This window comes from Penicillium cosmopolitanum, assembly GCF_028827165.1.
Source record: "Penicillium cosmopolitanum strain IBT 29677 chromosome Unknown utg000011l:1.0-3548175.0:1.0-3550911.0, whole genome shotgun sequence".
Taxonomy (NCBI): domain Eukaryota; kingdom Fungi; phylum Ascomycota; class Eurotiomycetes; order Eurotiales; family Aspergillaceae; genus Penicillium; species Penicillium cosmopolitanum.
This window is the reverse complement of record NW_026622681.1, coordinates 1,653,221-1,665,506: the sequence shown is the minus strand read 5'-3', so window position 1 is coordinate 1,665,506 and position 12,286 is coordinate 1,653,221. Positions and strand designations below refer to the sequence as shown.

Sequence of the window (12,286 nt, the reverse complement as noted above, 5' to 3'; positions counted from 1 at the left end):
AGGGAACCAAATTAGGCACTTCCAGCCTGTGAACGCGTCCGACGCGCCGGAGTGTGGAGGGGTGGAATGTGCCAGCCGAGGGGTCGGGCATGGAAAGAATCCCAGCCGCGACCACAACCGACAAGAGAGTCGGTAACTTCCTGTCGGTGATCGCATCGGATGATCTGCTGGGAATGTTGCCAGCGTGGGAGATGAAGGCACGACTAGGGATGTGGCCAAAGAGTGTGCTGGTGCCCATCCCTGTGGATCGCCTTTGCTCGACGTCAGCTCGTTTCACGCCTTGAGAATGGAAAACTCGGGGATTTTCAGGAATTCAGTGTACTTAATTACTTAATCGGAGAATTGGACAGGGCGTCCCTCCGGGGCCGGAGGGGGTCCATCTAGGATGGTTGTTAGTCGAGGTGGCCTAAGGTTGAAGTTAAGTTGGAAGTTGGGGTCTCCTCAGGGCGAACGACATCCCTCGATGACGAACCACCCTTTTGGACGCAATGAACAAGAACAGCCAGAAATAATAGAGATAGGCAGTCTCTATGCTACGCACTGGATCTTATTGGTCCATTCGAATTGCCAAGGCCAAATCCTCCCATCTCAAGCCCACACGTGATGATCCGAGGGGGTTCCCTTTGGCGAGTCCTTGCTGGTGGAGCATCCAGGAGTTTCAAGACTCATCATACTTGAGGTCGGATCGCGCAGAAAGGAAATAAAAACTGATCTGTCCGTCAAAACCGAGGTGGAATGTGAAGAAGACCTGTCAACACTGCTCTAGGTAGATGTTATTGAGTCTTCGTCGCGTCTAGAAGTTTATACTTCAACATACCGGATTGACACGAACTAGGACCACGAGGGATCTCATTCCAAGCTGAAAACTCATCTTCCTTCAAGGACCCAGACTCAACGTATGCTGCTGAGTGTCAAGAACTGGCTTCTCTCGGATTCTCCCGCGTGATCAAACTGCGCCTCCTGCCGCGGAAACTTTCGCCAACTATTTCCTCCCTATTTTTGAGAACAGAGGCAATGAGTGTTCACCTCTCGCTATGTCCTCATCTTAAAGCAGAGAAATCTCGAGAAGGAAGGCATCTCATCCCTCGTTTCCTACTACTACGGGTTAGGAGACCATAGCCACAGGCAGTTACAAGCTGAGCCCGACTCTGATCAAGATACTGTAAGATGTGACCTCTTTCCCCTGAATTCTATGACTTGGTTGAAATCATCTGATAGTGAACATTGGTTTGAGGCCCCATGGAGCTCCGTTGGACTAGCCCGCAAACTCATACTTGGCTTGGCCTTGAGCCTGCGAGGGTTTGAACATGTACATATGTCCACCATCATCATTGGGATCCGGGTTATCTGTACGGTCTCTCGCGGTTGACAGGTACAGAATATCATGATTCTTGCCACCCCAAGTAGGACATGTTGGGTATTTGGCAGGCAATTCAACCTCATTGAGCTTTTTACCTTCCGGGTTGAAAACCATGACTTTCCCGGTGGAGTACACGGCTACCCACAAGTTGCCATCATTGCTAAATTTCATTCTGATAAGAGTTCCGGATGCGAATGTGATGGCCTGGATGATGAAATGACTCACTCTGTAACCAGCCCATCTGGCTCTGCCTTGGTGGCTCGAAAGTCGACGAGGGTCCGTTGGTTTGAAACATTGCCAGTTTCAAGGTCAAAGTCGAGCGCCGTGATTTTCATGCCCATGGAATCATTCAAGTACACTAGGTATGCTTTTTAGCGTTTATTCTCATTTCAATGTTTCAAGATCAAGATCACTCACTTGTCTTGTTATCAGGGCTCCATTTCACTCCATTGCCACACAAAATTCCACCGGGGATCATCAGATGTAAGCTTCCGTCGGGATCATACCTCCACAGCCTCCCCTTAGGTTCGCCATAGCTCTCAGGCCAGTGGTCCATGTCGAAAGCTGTAGCTCGAACGTCTATTTCCGCTAGCCAAAAGCGACCGGCAGCATCAACACCACCATCGTTGAATCGGCGCTGGTCTCTCTCAGCCGTGGGAATAATCTCACGAACGACTTCGAACGTTCCGCTTGCCTCATCTAAAAAGCAAACACCCTGGTAATATGCCGCGATGTAGCTACCAGGTTTGTTTTGACGAAATGCTGCAACGCTGACACTGTCGGAAAGAGGCAGGATCCGAGCTTCTTCGCCCGTAGGAGAGCCGGTTTCTGGGTCGGTCGGAAGAATGTAAAGCTCACACGGAGAGGACAGGCAGTCAAACCAGTGCAGTGTGGAGTCGCTGACTCGGTAGATAGGCCCCTCGCCAAGCACCATCCGACCCTTCGGAGGTCGGTAGATGGGCGGGCCTGTAGAAAACGATTCAATCGCGCTGTCCATCGCGCTAGTGATGTATTGTAGTGTGCTTGACAGGTGAAGATGATTTGGCCGCGCCCTGAGAGAGATTTCCTGGGGCAGGTATTGGCTCCACTGTGGCTGCTTGACACACGCCGCGGGGTGTCATCTTCGCTCCGAAGTGGGGGTTGCCCCGGTGCGCGGGTAAGGGGAAAACTTCAAGTTGGTGGCGTTGGGATATATTCGATAAAGGTATGCATTTCAATGCAGAAATACTCTCCTGAAATCCTTTTTGCAATGAACTTGCGCATTTGGACACACGCATTGTTGGGCCATACTTTCTTTGGTACAAATTTGAAAAATCATGTTGCATAACACCAAGGTTTCATGGTAAAAGGCTGGACTAGGCATATCAAAAAAAACCAAACTGGATGGTGTGAAGGACTAATCAAGGCTGTATATGAATAGCGAGACAGAATTGTGAAGCCCAAAAATGTCCCTTGCATGTTCTTTTCCAAGAAAATTGGCCAAATTACTCCAGTAGAACTACTTTCAGGGAGTCTCGGTTTATCGTTGCTTCAAGCTGCAATGAAATTCAAGAACTTTCTGAAATCTTCAGTTTCAGGCACTTTAGTTAGCCCGAAATACAAGCAAAGTATATGCCGATGATGTAATTTGGAAATGTCTTGAACTAGTAGCCAACAGGGGGTGGATGATGCGCCCGGCGCGATTCATAGTTGTCGAAAGAATCTGAAAAGGGTCTTACCTTTGGCAAGATCTACAATAAGTAGTTGATACTGTAATCAGTCGTTACAGGATATTTGAGAAACTCTATTCCAATAGAAGACAATTTTGGAGCCGTCAAATATGACACTGATTTCTGTCCAAGTTCGAATCTTGTAACTATGCTCAGATGCACTCGCACTAAAATTGCCCAGAGTGACTCGGTAGAGTAGCCAGCAACTCAAACGGCAGTAATCCCTTTTATCCCATTGACAAGCGAGAATCTTTTTTCATCTTTTTCCCCACATGTCAAAGGAGCACAACATTAGCACATGGATCTGAGGGATTTCCATTACTACTACTCGAAAATACTGCCTTGAAGCAGGTTTCTTGGCGAGACTTTCCCGGCTTCGGATCCGGAGGGCATCCATCGCCTTGATTCTAGATCCGAGAAGTAATTTTAAAATTGTACGCTCAGATATTGTCATAATTTTATTTTCAGCCCCATCGACTTGGCAGTTGCGGTGGTCGAAAAATGATGGAAGAGGCTTCTAAAGTGGAACTGTTTTAGTCTCTTAAAAAGACACTATTGACCGGTGCACCATGGCTAGCGAGATATTTCGGCCAACCTTAGCTCTGTTGTCCCACCATTCACCTTGGTCGTTATTACTTTAGTGCCCTTTGGCCAGCCGCCGAAAAAGGAAAAGAGTGCGAGTGGTGGGATTTAAATGGAGCAGGTCTGGAGTCTGCTTTTTTGTGTACCAAGCCCTATCGGCAGATTGACGTGGGGGCGGAGATCAGAGCGCTTATACGAAGGGAAGAACCTAGTACCCTATCAAACTTTCTCGGCGAGCTCGATTTCATCGCCTTTAAAATCAAAAATACGCAATTGGAATATCAGTGGAAGATTTTGTCAAGCGAAATACTATTAGTAGGATCGGTAGGTAGCAATCTGCTGAAGTGCGCTAGCGCACCAGGGTATACTAGTATCACAAGTCCGGCAAAACGCCCTGATCCGACATGTAGCGATGGTAGCATTCAACCCCTCCCTCATATTTGGCTGGTAAGATGAGGGCACCTTGTTAATTAGACTCTAACCGAGATGGCGAACGAACGTGTTGATCCGGTTGGCTTCCGACATCCATGATTGCCCACCTTGATTGGCGCCAAGCAAGTGATCCATCTCCGCCAACCCTCGCTAAAGCAACACTAGCGTATTTGAGAAGCAGGAACGAAATGAGCACTGCTTAGTCCAGTAACCCAAGCCGAGCTAATCATGAATCTCAGTATCGCCAAAGTTACTTCGGTCTTCCTGGCATCCTCAATTTAACTGATAATCTCATTGCTGAAGTGTAACGGGTAATTTGTTTGTTGTTTTCGCGATGGTCCGATGCAAACGCAGGCTTGCATGCCTGAGCAACCCAATAGCGGAGTCCACCGGACCTTGGGACCCTTTTTGACTAGGGAGGCCCATCCGTTCCCAATTTGCTCCATACTGCGCCCGGGCCCTGAGTCTAGCCTTGTTTGTAGTGTTTAAGCCTCTTTTATGCGGCTCTTACCCGGACGCCAAAGCTAAGAACGAGTAGGCACTCACGACCCCCTCATATCGGACTCCCAAAAGGGCCGGAAGTAATTTCCTCACCGTATTTTGGCATATCTGTATCATTACCAGAACGAGCGACATTGCTTTTCTATGCGCTTTTGTTTGTCTCTTATATCGCCCATCAATGTAGACCAGAGTGCTCTTCAAATTGTACTGCACTGTCTTCCTCGGATTTTAACCGCCCAGGCCAAATTTTGCCTTTGACTTTCATTTGCTAGAGATGTGGAGTGGCTTGCTCATGGGTCAACGGAGACTAATCCTTAGGCTGCAAAGAAACCGGTATCTTTCAGAGTAGAGCTTTTCGATTATTATTATTATTAGCTGGATTCGACCCCTTGTACTAGTGCACCACAGTTGTTCAAGTCCGTTAGCGGCTTTTTCTAGTACTGCACGAATTATGTAGAATAATCGTGGCCTTTTAATGCAAGCCCCCGTCTTTTTATCTTAAAAATTTCCTACATTTTGTTGGATAGATATTCGCTCTTTCTTCTGCGTCTACGAACTGCTTAAGCGGACTCTTGTTCGCGTCCCTTCATTCATTTGACCTTGGGAGAATTTCCCCTACGCTCATTCTACACATCGGGTCGACTCGTTAGACTCTTTTCGTCGTTCGTTATTACTCCGGAAAATGGGGTTTTTGAAGACTTTTGCCGCCACAGCGGTACTGGCTGCCCTTATTCCCAATTCTGCTGCTCTGAACGTGGACTCCAAATCTAACGTAGCTGTCTATTATGTGAGTTCACTGCTTTCAAAAGGAAATCCTGTGTCTACCTCAGCTTACAGTGAATTCTAGGGTCAAGGTGCCTACCAGCCTCGGTTGAGTCACTTCTGCCAGGAAACCTCTCTAGATATCATCAATCTTGGTTTTATCAACGTCTTTCCCAAAGCTGTGGGAGACTGGCCAGGCTCCAATTTTGGCAATCAGTGTGATGGTACCGTTTACGAAGGCACTGAGCTTCTCAGTGGCTGCCACCAGATATGGGAAGATATTCCCATTTGCAAGGAACTTGGGAAAACGGTGATGCTGTCGCTTGGTGGTGAGACTGCTTATGAAGATATTCCCACTGACGAGGTTGCGGAATGGTTTGCCGATTTTCTGTGGTATTCCTTCGGTCCCCCTGGCCAAAATGATACCTTCCCCCGTCCCTTTCAAGACAACCAAGTTGACGGCTTTGATTTCGATATCGAGCATTATGGTGGCCATGGTAACGTGCTCCCTCTTAACATGCTAGACAAAAGTGAACTTCTACTAACAAGAAAATAGGCTATGCTACTATGATTCAACGCCTTCGTAGCCACTTCGCCGACTTCCCAGACGAGACATTCTACATCTCTGGTGCACCACAATGCCAGCTTCCCGATGCCCAGCTTAGCGATGCCATCTCCAACTCGCATTTTGACTTTATTTGGGTTCAGTGGTACAACACGGCAGCTTGTTCGGCGACAAACTTCCTGGAGGGAAATGGTCTCTTCAACTTCGCTGCATGGGCTAAGGTTATTCAAGACAGCGCCAACCCGGCCGCAAAACTTTTCGTCGGACTGCCAGCATCTGAAGAGGCTGCTGTGGATGGGTTTTACCTGAGCCCAGCGGAGGTTTACCCTCTTGTGGATATCTACATGAATCTGTACCCCGATATGTTTGGCGGTATTATGCTTTGGGAGGCCACGGCATCAGATAACAATACTATCAATGGTTACAATTATGCCCAGCATATGAAGCACATCCTCCATGAATGTGATCCATCCCCGCCGCCGACTTCGACTTCCACCATCTTCGTGACGCCGACTTCAAAGCCCGTTTCGTCAACGCCCTCCAGCTCGGCGGTGCAGACAAGCTCTCAGACGCCCTCGTCTGCCCCTGTGTCATCAAGCCAACCAACCTCTTCGAGCACTTATGTCGCATCTTCCACTGCCTCTCCTTCGTCGCCACCAGCTAGCTCTGTTACCCCAACAATTGTTTCATCTAGTGCGGCACACTCGAGCACCTCAATCCCGTCCTCGAACCCGGTGACTGGCTCTTCCAGCAGCCCGGCCGCTTCTCATTCGGTCTCATCAAGCACAACTAGCGAGAGCTCTATTCAGACCCCAGCGTCAAGCCACAGTCACCCGGCTTCATCCAATACTTCTGGCTCTGAGAAGCCCTCTACCAAGCCAACTGCTACCCCGAGCGAGACTCCATGCTCAAGTGAGCCCGTCATTCCCACTCACTCTGGCACATCCTCAGGCCCTGCTAGCCACTCAAGCTCTTCTTTGCCTGGGAAGTCAACTCATACTGGAAGCCCCTCTGCTTCAGAATCACTTGGAAGTACTACCACTGGTTCTAGCTCGTCGTCAGCTTCTCGGACTCCATCGCGCACTATCACCCGGACTCCAGTATCCAGCCCCCCCAAGTTCCACTGGCACTCATCTGAGCCCCTCGGGCGATTCTTCGGCCTCTGCCTCCCTGTCAACGACTTCCGGGCCCGCCATTTCTTCCACCGAGGTCACTGGAGTCTCCCCTGGCAGCACCGTTACTACCGGAGGCTCAAGCGCTACAGGAGTCGAGTCTTCCACTGGCCCCCAGTCAACTGGAAATGGTAGCCAGACTTCTACTAGCCCCCAGTCCACTGATAAGGGCGGCGAGTCTACAACTGGTCCCCAGTCCACCGGAAACGGTGGCGAGTCTCAAACTGGTTCAAGTGTCACGGTTTCGCCATCGGTGACAGCTGCTGCATCTACTACAACTCCCCCAACTGTGACTACCATCATTGTCACGTCGTACACTGATATTTGCCCTACTGGTTTTACCACCATTACTACAACTATCACCACTACCATCTGTCCAGAAGCCACTGCAGGTGTGACCAACCCTCCTTCTGGACCTGCATCGACTACACCCTCTATCCCCGAAGGCTGGACCACTACTGTCAAGGTCTGTGATAACTGCGCGCCGACCCCTACTACTGTCACTTTGACCGTACCAAACCCCATTCAAACGACCGAGGTGGCCGTGCAAACTTCCCCTGTTCTCGTGACTACTGAAACATGGACCACAACTGTTACTTTCTGCAAGCACTGCGGTGTCACTGGCTCATCGGTCACATTGACCGTCCCTTACACCACGGTCATCTCCACTGCAGTGACTGTGGTGACTCCAGGTGCTTCACCTGAACAAGGCGAAGTAACCGTTCCCGGTGGCTTGCCTCAAACTACCGCTGGCAACTCTCAAGGAGCGGTGCCTAGTCACGGACCTTCTTCATCCTGGAGCTACATTAAAGGAGGGGTTCACTCACCTAGCCAAACACCTACTTTCAAGGTTCATGCTTCAACAACACAGACGGTTCAAAACCCTGCCCCAACTGGCAGTGGTGAAGGTGTGTCGCCGGTATTCAACGCGGCTGGGTCTCAGTCTGGCCTGATGAGCCTTTTCGGCGTTTCTCTCGCCGCTGTGCTTTCTATCTGCCTTCTCATTTGAATTTTTTGATATTTTCACTAGCGCCAGCATCTAAATCAGATTTTCATCCTGGTTAATGGGCTGGCTGCTACTTTTTGTATGCTTACGATGTTTTATAATTCGCTTCTATATCTCTGATCTCCCGATTTCCAATTAAAATAATTGGAAAGGGGGAGTGATTTACATTCTAATTTGCAAGACTAGCAATAACCTTTACGAATTGAGTTTAGGTCTTTATGATCTACGAGCGAGTCCATAGCGATAGAATTTCATTGGTGGTTCTTTCTAGAGAAGGAACAAATATCCACGCGGTAACCTATTCATCAACTGCGCTGAATGTAGCTTGTACTACTATTATATACGCAGTTCGAGTTCTTTATCCAGTTTTTAGTTCAAAATAAACGGCTGAGCTTCATCAATATTTTCATCTTTATACTAGAATTATAGGGGCGATCAAGAACAGCAAATATTTCATAACTAATGTGTACATAGTGCACTTCCCCCGCACTGGCGCACCCACGGGGGGACCGGAGCCGAGGCCGAGGTCCGCGGATTCGGTCGATCGACCCCATTAAACCCTGGGAACCCTACCTTATGCACCCGCTATTCCTATCTCTCCAAATCTATCATCTATCAACCATGTCTGCTCCTCCGCTTGAAGGCATTCGAGTAGTCGAACTGGCCGGTCTGGCCCCAGGTCTGTTCGCAACTTCCCATTTCTTAGGTTATCATGTATTGACCTCATCGTAGGCCCTTTTGCCGGACTTCTTTTGGCCGACTATGGCGCATCAGTTATACGCGTCGACCGCCCTTCTGCAGTCAGCGGTGATCAATTAACTCGTCGCAAGACCTCTATCACCTTAGATCTGCGCGAGGAAAAGTCGCGTGATGTTCTTCTTCGTCTTCTTGCAGGAGCCGATGTCCTGATCGACCCTTTTCGTCCGGGTGTCCTTGAACGACTCGGACTTTCGCCTACTGATGTCCTCCTCAAGCACAACCCGCGACTTGTTGTCGCACGTATGACTGGATTTCGCCGTGATGGCAAGTACAAAGACATGGCCGGTCACGACATCAACTACATTGCCGTATCGGGCGTTTTGTCAATGCTTGGGCGAAAGGGCGAGAAGCCTTTAGCACCGGGAAACATTCTCGGTGATTTTGCTGGTGGCGGTGCGATGTGCTTTATGGGAATTCTTCTGGCCTTGATGTCGCGCTCACATACAGGTCGTGGACAAGTTGTCGAAGCCAACATGGTCGACGGGTCGGCATATCTCGCCACGTTCCCGCGTCTAGCTCGTCAAACACCTGCATGGGGCGAAGCGCGAGGTGAGAATTTGCTTGACAGTGGATGTCCCTACTACGACACATATGAGACCAAGGATGAGGGGAAATACTTCGCTGTTGGCGCCCTAGAACCTCAATTCTACGCGGCACTCCTTCGCGGATTAGAATTTGACCCGAAGGCCATTCCCGACCGCACAGATCGTGATAACTGGGCAGCGCTTCGGAAATTGTTCACACGTCGGTTCAAAGAGAAGACTCGGCGCGAATGGGAAGCTGTCTTTGACGGTACTGATGCCTGCGCCACCCCCGTTTTCGAACAAGACGAGTTAGAGAAGGCGGGATACGATCAAAGACCCGCTGTAACACTTCGGCAAACACCCGCATACCCTATCAAGTCAGATGAGGGCGGGTGGACTGGAGGAGGTCTCATGCCTGGAGACGGGGGTGTGGAGACGCTGCGAGGGTGGATGGGATGGGAGCCCAATAAGGACTACCTCGTTCGGAAGGACGGCGCGCTTCTATCAGTGGATGGCCGGGCGAAGCTGTGAAACTTGTCTGAGAAAACCACTCGGTCCTTTCATCTTCCTTTCGTATGGACATGTTCCGATCGATGTGAGAGATTTTGAATTGTGGGAATTGAGTTTCGCATTGCAGGTCCGATGGAGACATACCACGTACAATTTACACACTACAAAAATCGGATGTAAATATCAATACATACATGCTCGTATTCAATGAGTTCTAACTCTCCGTATCTCGTATTCTTTGAGCTGAGCTGTGTCCTTACTCGGTAGGGATTTTCAATCCTCAGCCTCACTTAGGCGGGCTAGAAAGTATGCGCGAAGTATACGGGTACCTGATTCCGATTTCGACCAGTCAATTCGTCATCAGGCACAGTTACCGGCATAGTCAATTTGTTGTCCTCCGTAATTGGTAAACTGCTGTCCGGTTCCAATCAAAAAAGCTGGATATGCTCAGACATATATTACGTCACCACTGTCGGATACTACATCACCACGTGCCGAGTGTGGCGCAGCGTGGCGCAGACTGAAAATTTACCGATCCACTCGTTTCAACTCGTTTCAACTCGTTGTAAATTACACAGCCCTACAAATGCACCGCCACAAATGCAACCATAACGGTTGATTAGACAGGGGTTCAGATGATCTCTAAATCAATGCCTCATGTCTCAGCCATATTCACCGAGGCGCTAATCGTCTGCTCCAATCAACTACTTCAACTCTAATGTGATGTTGACGGTAATCCTTCGTTTGCAAATTCCGGAGTGGTTTCCGTCCCCAGGGATATGCAGGGTGGGCGCATACGAGGTCATCCTCGCGTTTTTGGGCCCCTATAACATGTCATCGGGTCATAAAAGACCGAGTATATACACATGGCGCAGCTGTGGCTTTATCTTTCTCTGGGTCATTACTTGCTAATGTTGGGAGCTGTAGCTGAGGCTATTGCTTTAAATAGGAATATAGGAGCATAGGGTTGCTTCATGATCACGATGTAGCCCTACCATCGGCCCCCATCAGTGCGCTGATTAAAGACAGCTGATCAAATTCCTAAACCACGTCTGCCAAGATCGTAGCGCGAATTCCGGTACGTACGGAGACCCTGAACAGTCATCAAAGCGGACCGCCATTTTGTACGACATTATCAGCGCATGACTTGCGAACAAAGAGAAAATACAATAAGTCACACGTCTAAAAATGGCCATGTGGAAGTATAAAAGAGATTTCCGCGTTTTTAGAATCTGATCTTGTATCCTCAAGCCAGTGGTTCAGACTTCCGAGTGTATCATCATTACAGCTGAAGAAAGAATATTACATTCACAAATTTCTACTAATTAATGACTATGTGAAACACAAGTCATTCAAATTTGTGTATTTTCCAATACCCGGAAGAACAAGCTTCTCACTTCCCAGGGAGAAACAATGCGTTGAACGGTTTTCTTCCAGATGATCCAGCTCAAAGAATGTGGGGGTTGTCATTTTTGCCACGAACTGAAATATACGCGTTCTGCGATGTAAACTATGGAGCTACCCATGACGAAAATGCATATTTGAAAGAAATAGCTTTTTCCAGAACAAAGTCTGTGGCTGGTAATAGTTAAGAAATGCATTATAAATCACGATGAGTAGGTCTTGAAACCTACTGTTCTTATACGGGAAGTACTAGTAGTGGATAGCGGAAGATTGAAGATACATAGGAGTTGAAAATGAACTATATTAATTTTCGAGAGACTTCTTTTCTACTGCTAGTAGAGAAAATACCCCCACGCCTATAACTGTGGACTATACTTCTACGTATGCATCTGGTTGTATTGGTACTAGGTGGTTACGTCTCTTTCACCGAGAGCCCCTACCACACACCGCGAAACTAGATCATACGGTCGGGTTTGGGTATTCTTGCACCAGTTTGAGATCAATGCTGTGACTTCGCGTTGGGGAAATGGTATACCGCAAGGTACCTGAAGCCCAAACATCCCTTTCGAATAAACTGGGAGCCTCTGCACAAAAACGGTGATCCAATATAGTATTGACCTTGAGGGTGGGGGCAGCGGCATTCAGAACTAGCATTTAAAGCATTGAACATGAATGGGATTGTATGATAGCCTCTTTTCAAAACCTTTCATTTTCAGGGATGAAGACTCCGGCTGCCAGGACCAGTTGATCTTCAGCAACAGGGGTAAACCCCGCATTAGTTATTACGACGCCTGTGTACATCAACCCGCGGCCATCGGTCCTCGGCAAAATTGAACATTTGCATGTCTACTGTACTTACCTCGAGTATATAGAGAACCGAGAGAGCGCATTTTTCTGATTTCTTTCTTTTTAAGTTCGCCCGGACGCTGACCGACTCTATCACCTTCCCACATAAGCAAGTATTCGTACTTTTTACGTGCTAGTTACTCCGTACTCCGTA

The 12,286-nt window shown here is 48.6% G+C and overlaps 3 protein-coding genes across 3 annotated transcripts; 2 read left to right on the top strand and 1 right to left on the bottom strand.

The window, feature by feature from the left end:
• Nucleotides 1-1,255: 1,255 nt before the first annotated feature.
• N7509_012114 (SMP-30/gluconolactonase/LRE family protein) lies at nt 1,256-2,357 on the bottom strand (the record flags this gene model as incomplete). The annotated part of the gene is made up of 3 exons (XM_056636751.1): nt 1,256-1,520; nt 1,586-1,718; nt 1,778-2,357. 3 exons carry the CDS (start codon nt 2,355-2,357, stop codon nt 1,256-1,258), a joined length of 978 nt encoding a protein of 325 aa, XP_056482781.1.
• A 2,909-nt stretch (nt 2,358-5,266) lies between these two features.
• chiA1 (class III chitinase ChiA1) lies at nt 5,267-8,092 on the top strand (the record flags this gene model as incomplete). The annotated part of the gene is made up of 4 exons (XM_056636750.1): nt 5,267-5,371; nt 5,432-5,843; nt 5,903-6,823; nt 6,963-8,092. The coding sequence occupies 4 exons, from the start codon at nt 5,267-5,269 to the stop codon at nt 8,090-8,092; spliced, it is 2,568 nt and encodes an 855-aa protein (XP_056482780.1).
• Nucleotides 8,093-8,710: 618 nt separating this feature from the next.
• Nucleotides 8,711-9,903, top strand: N7509_012112 (CaiB/BaiF CoA transferase family protein; the record flags this gene model as incomplete). The annotated part of the gene is made up of 2 exons (XM_056636749.1): nt 8,711-8,768; nt 8,822-9,903. 2 exons carry the CDS (start codon nt 8,711-8,713, stop codon nt 9,901-9,903), a joined length of 1,140 nt encoding a protein of 379 aa, XP_056482779.1.
• Between the last annotated feature and the right edge of the window lie 2,383 nt (nt 9,904-12,286).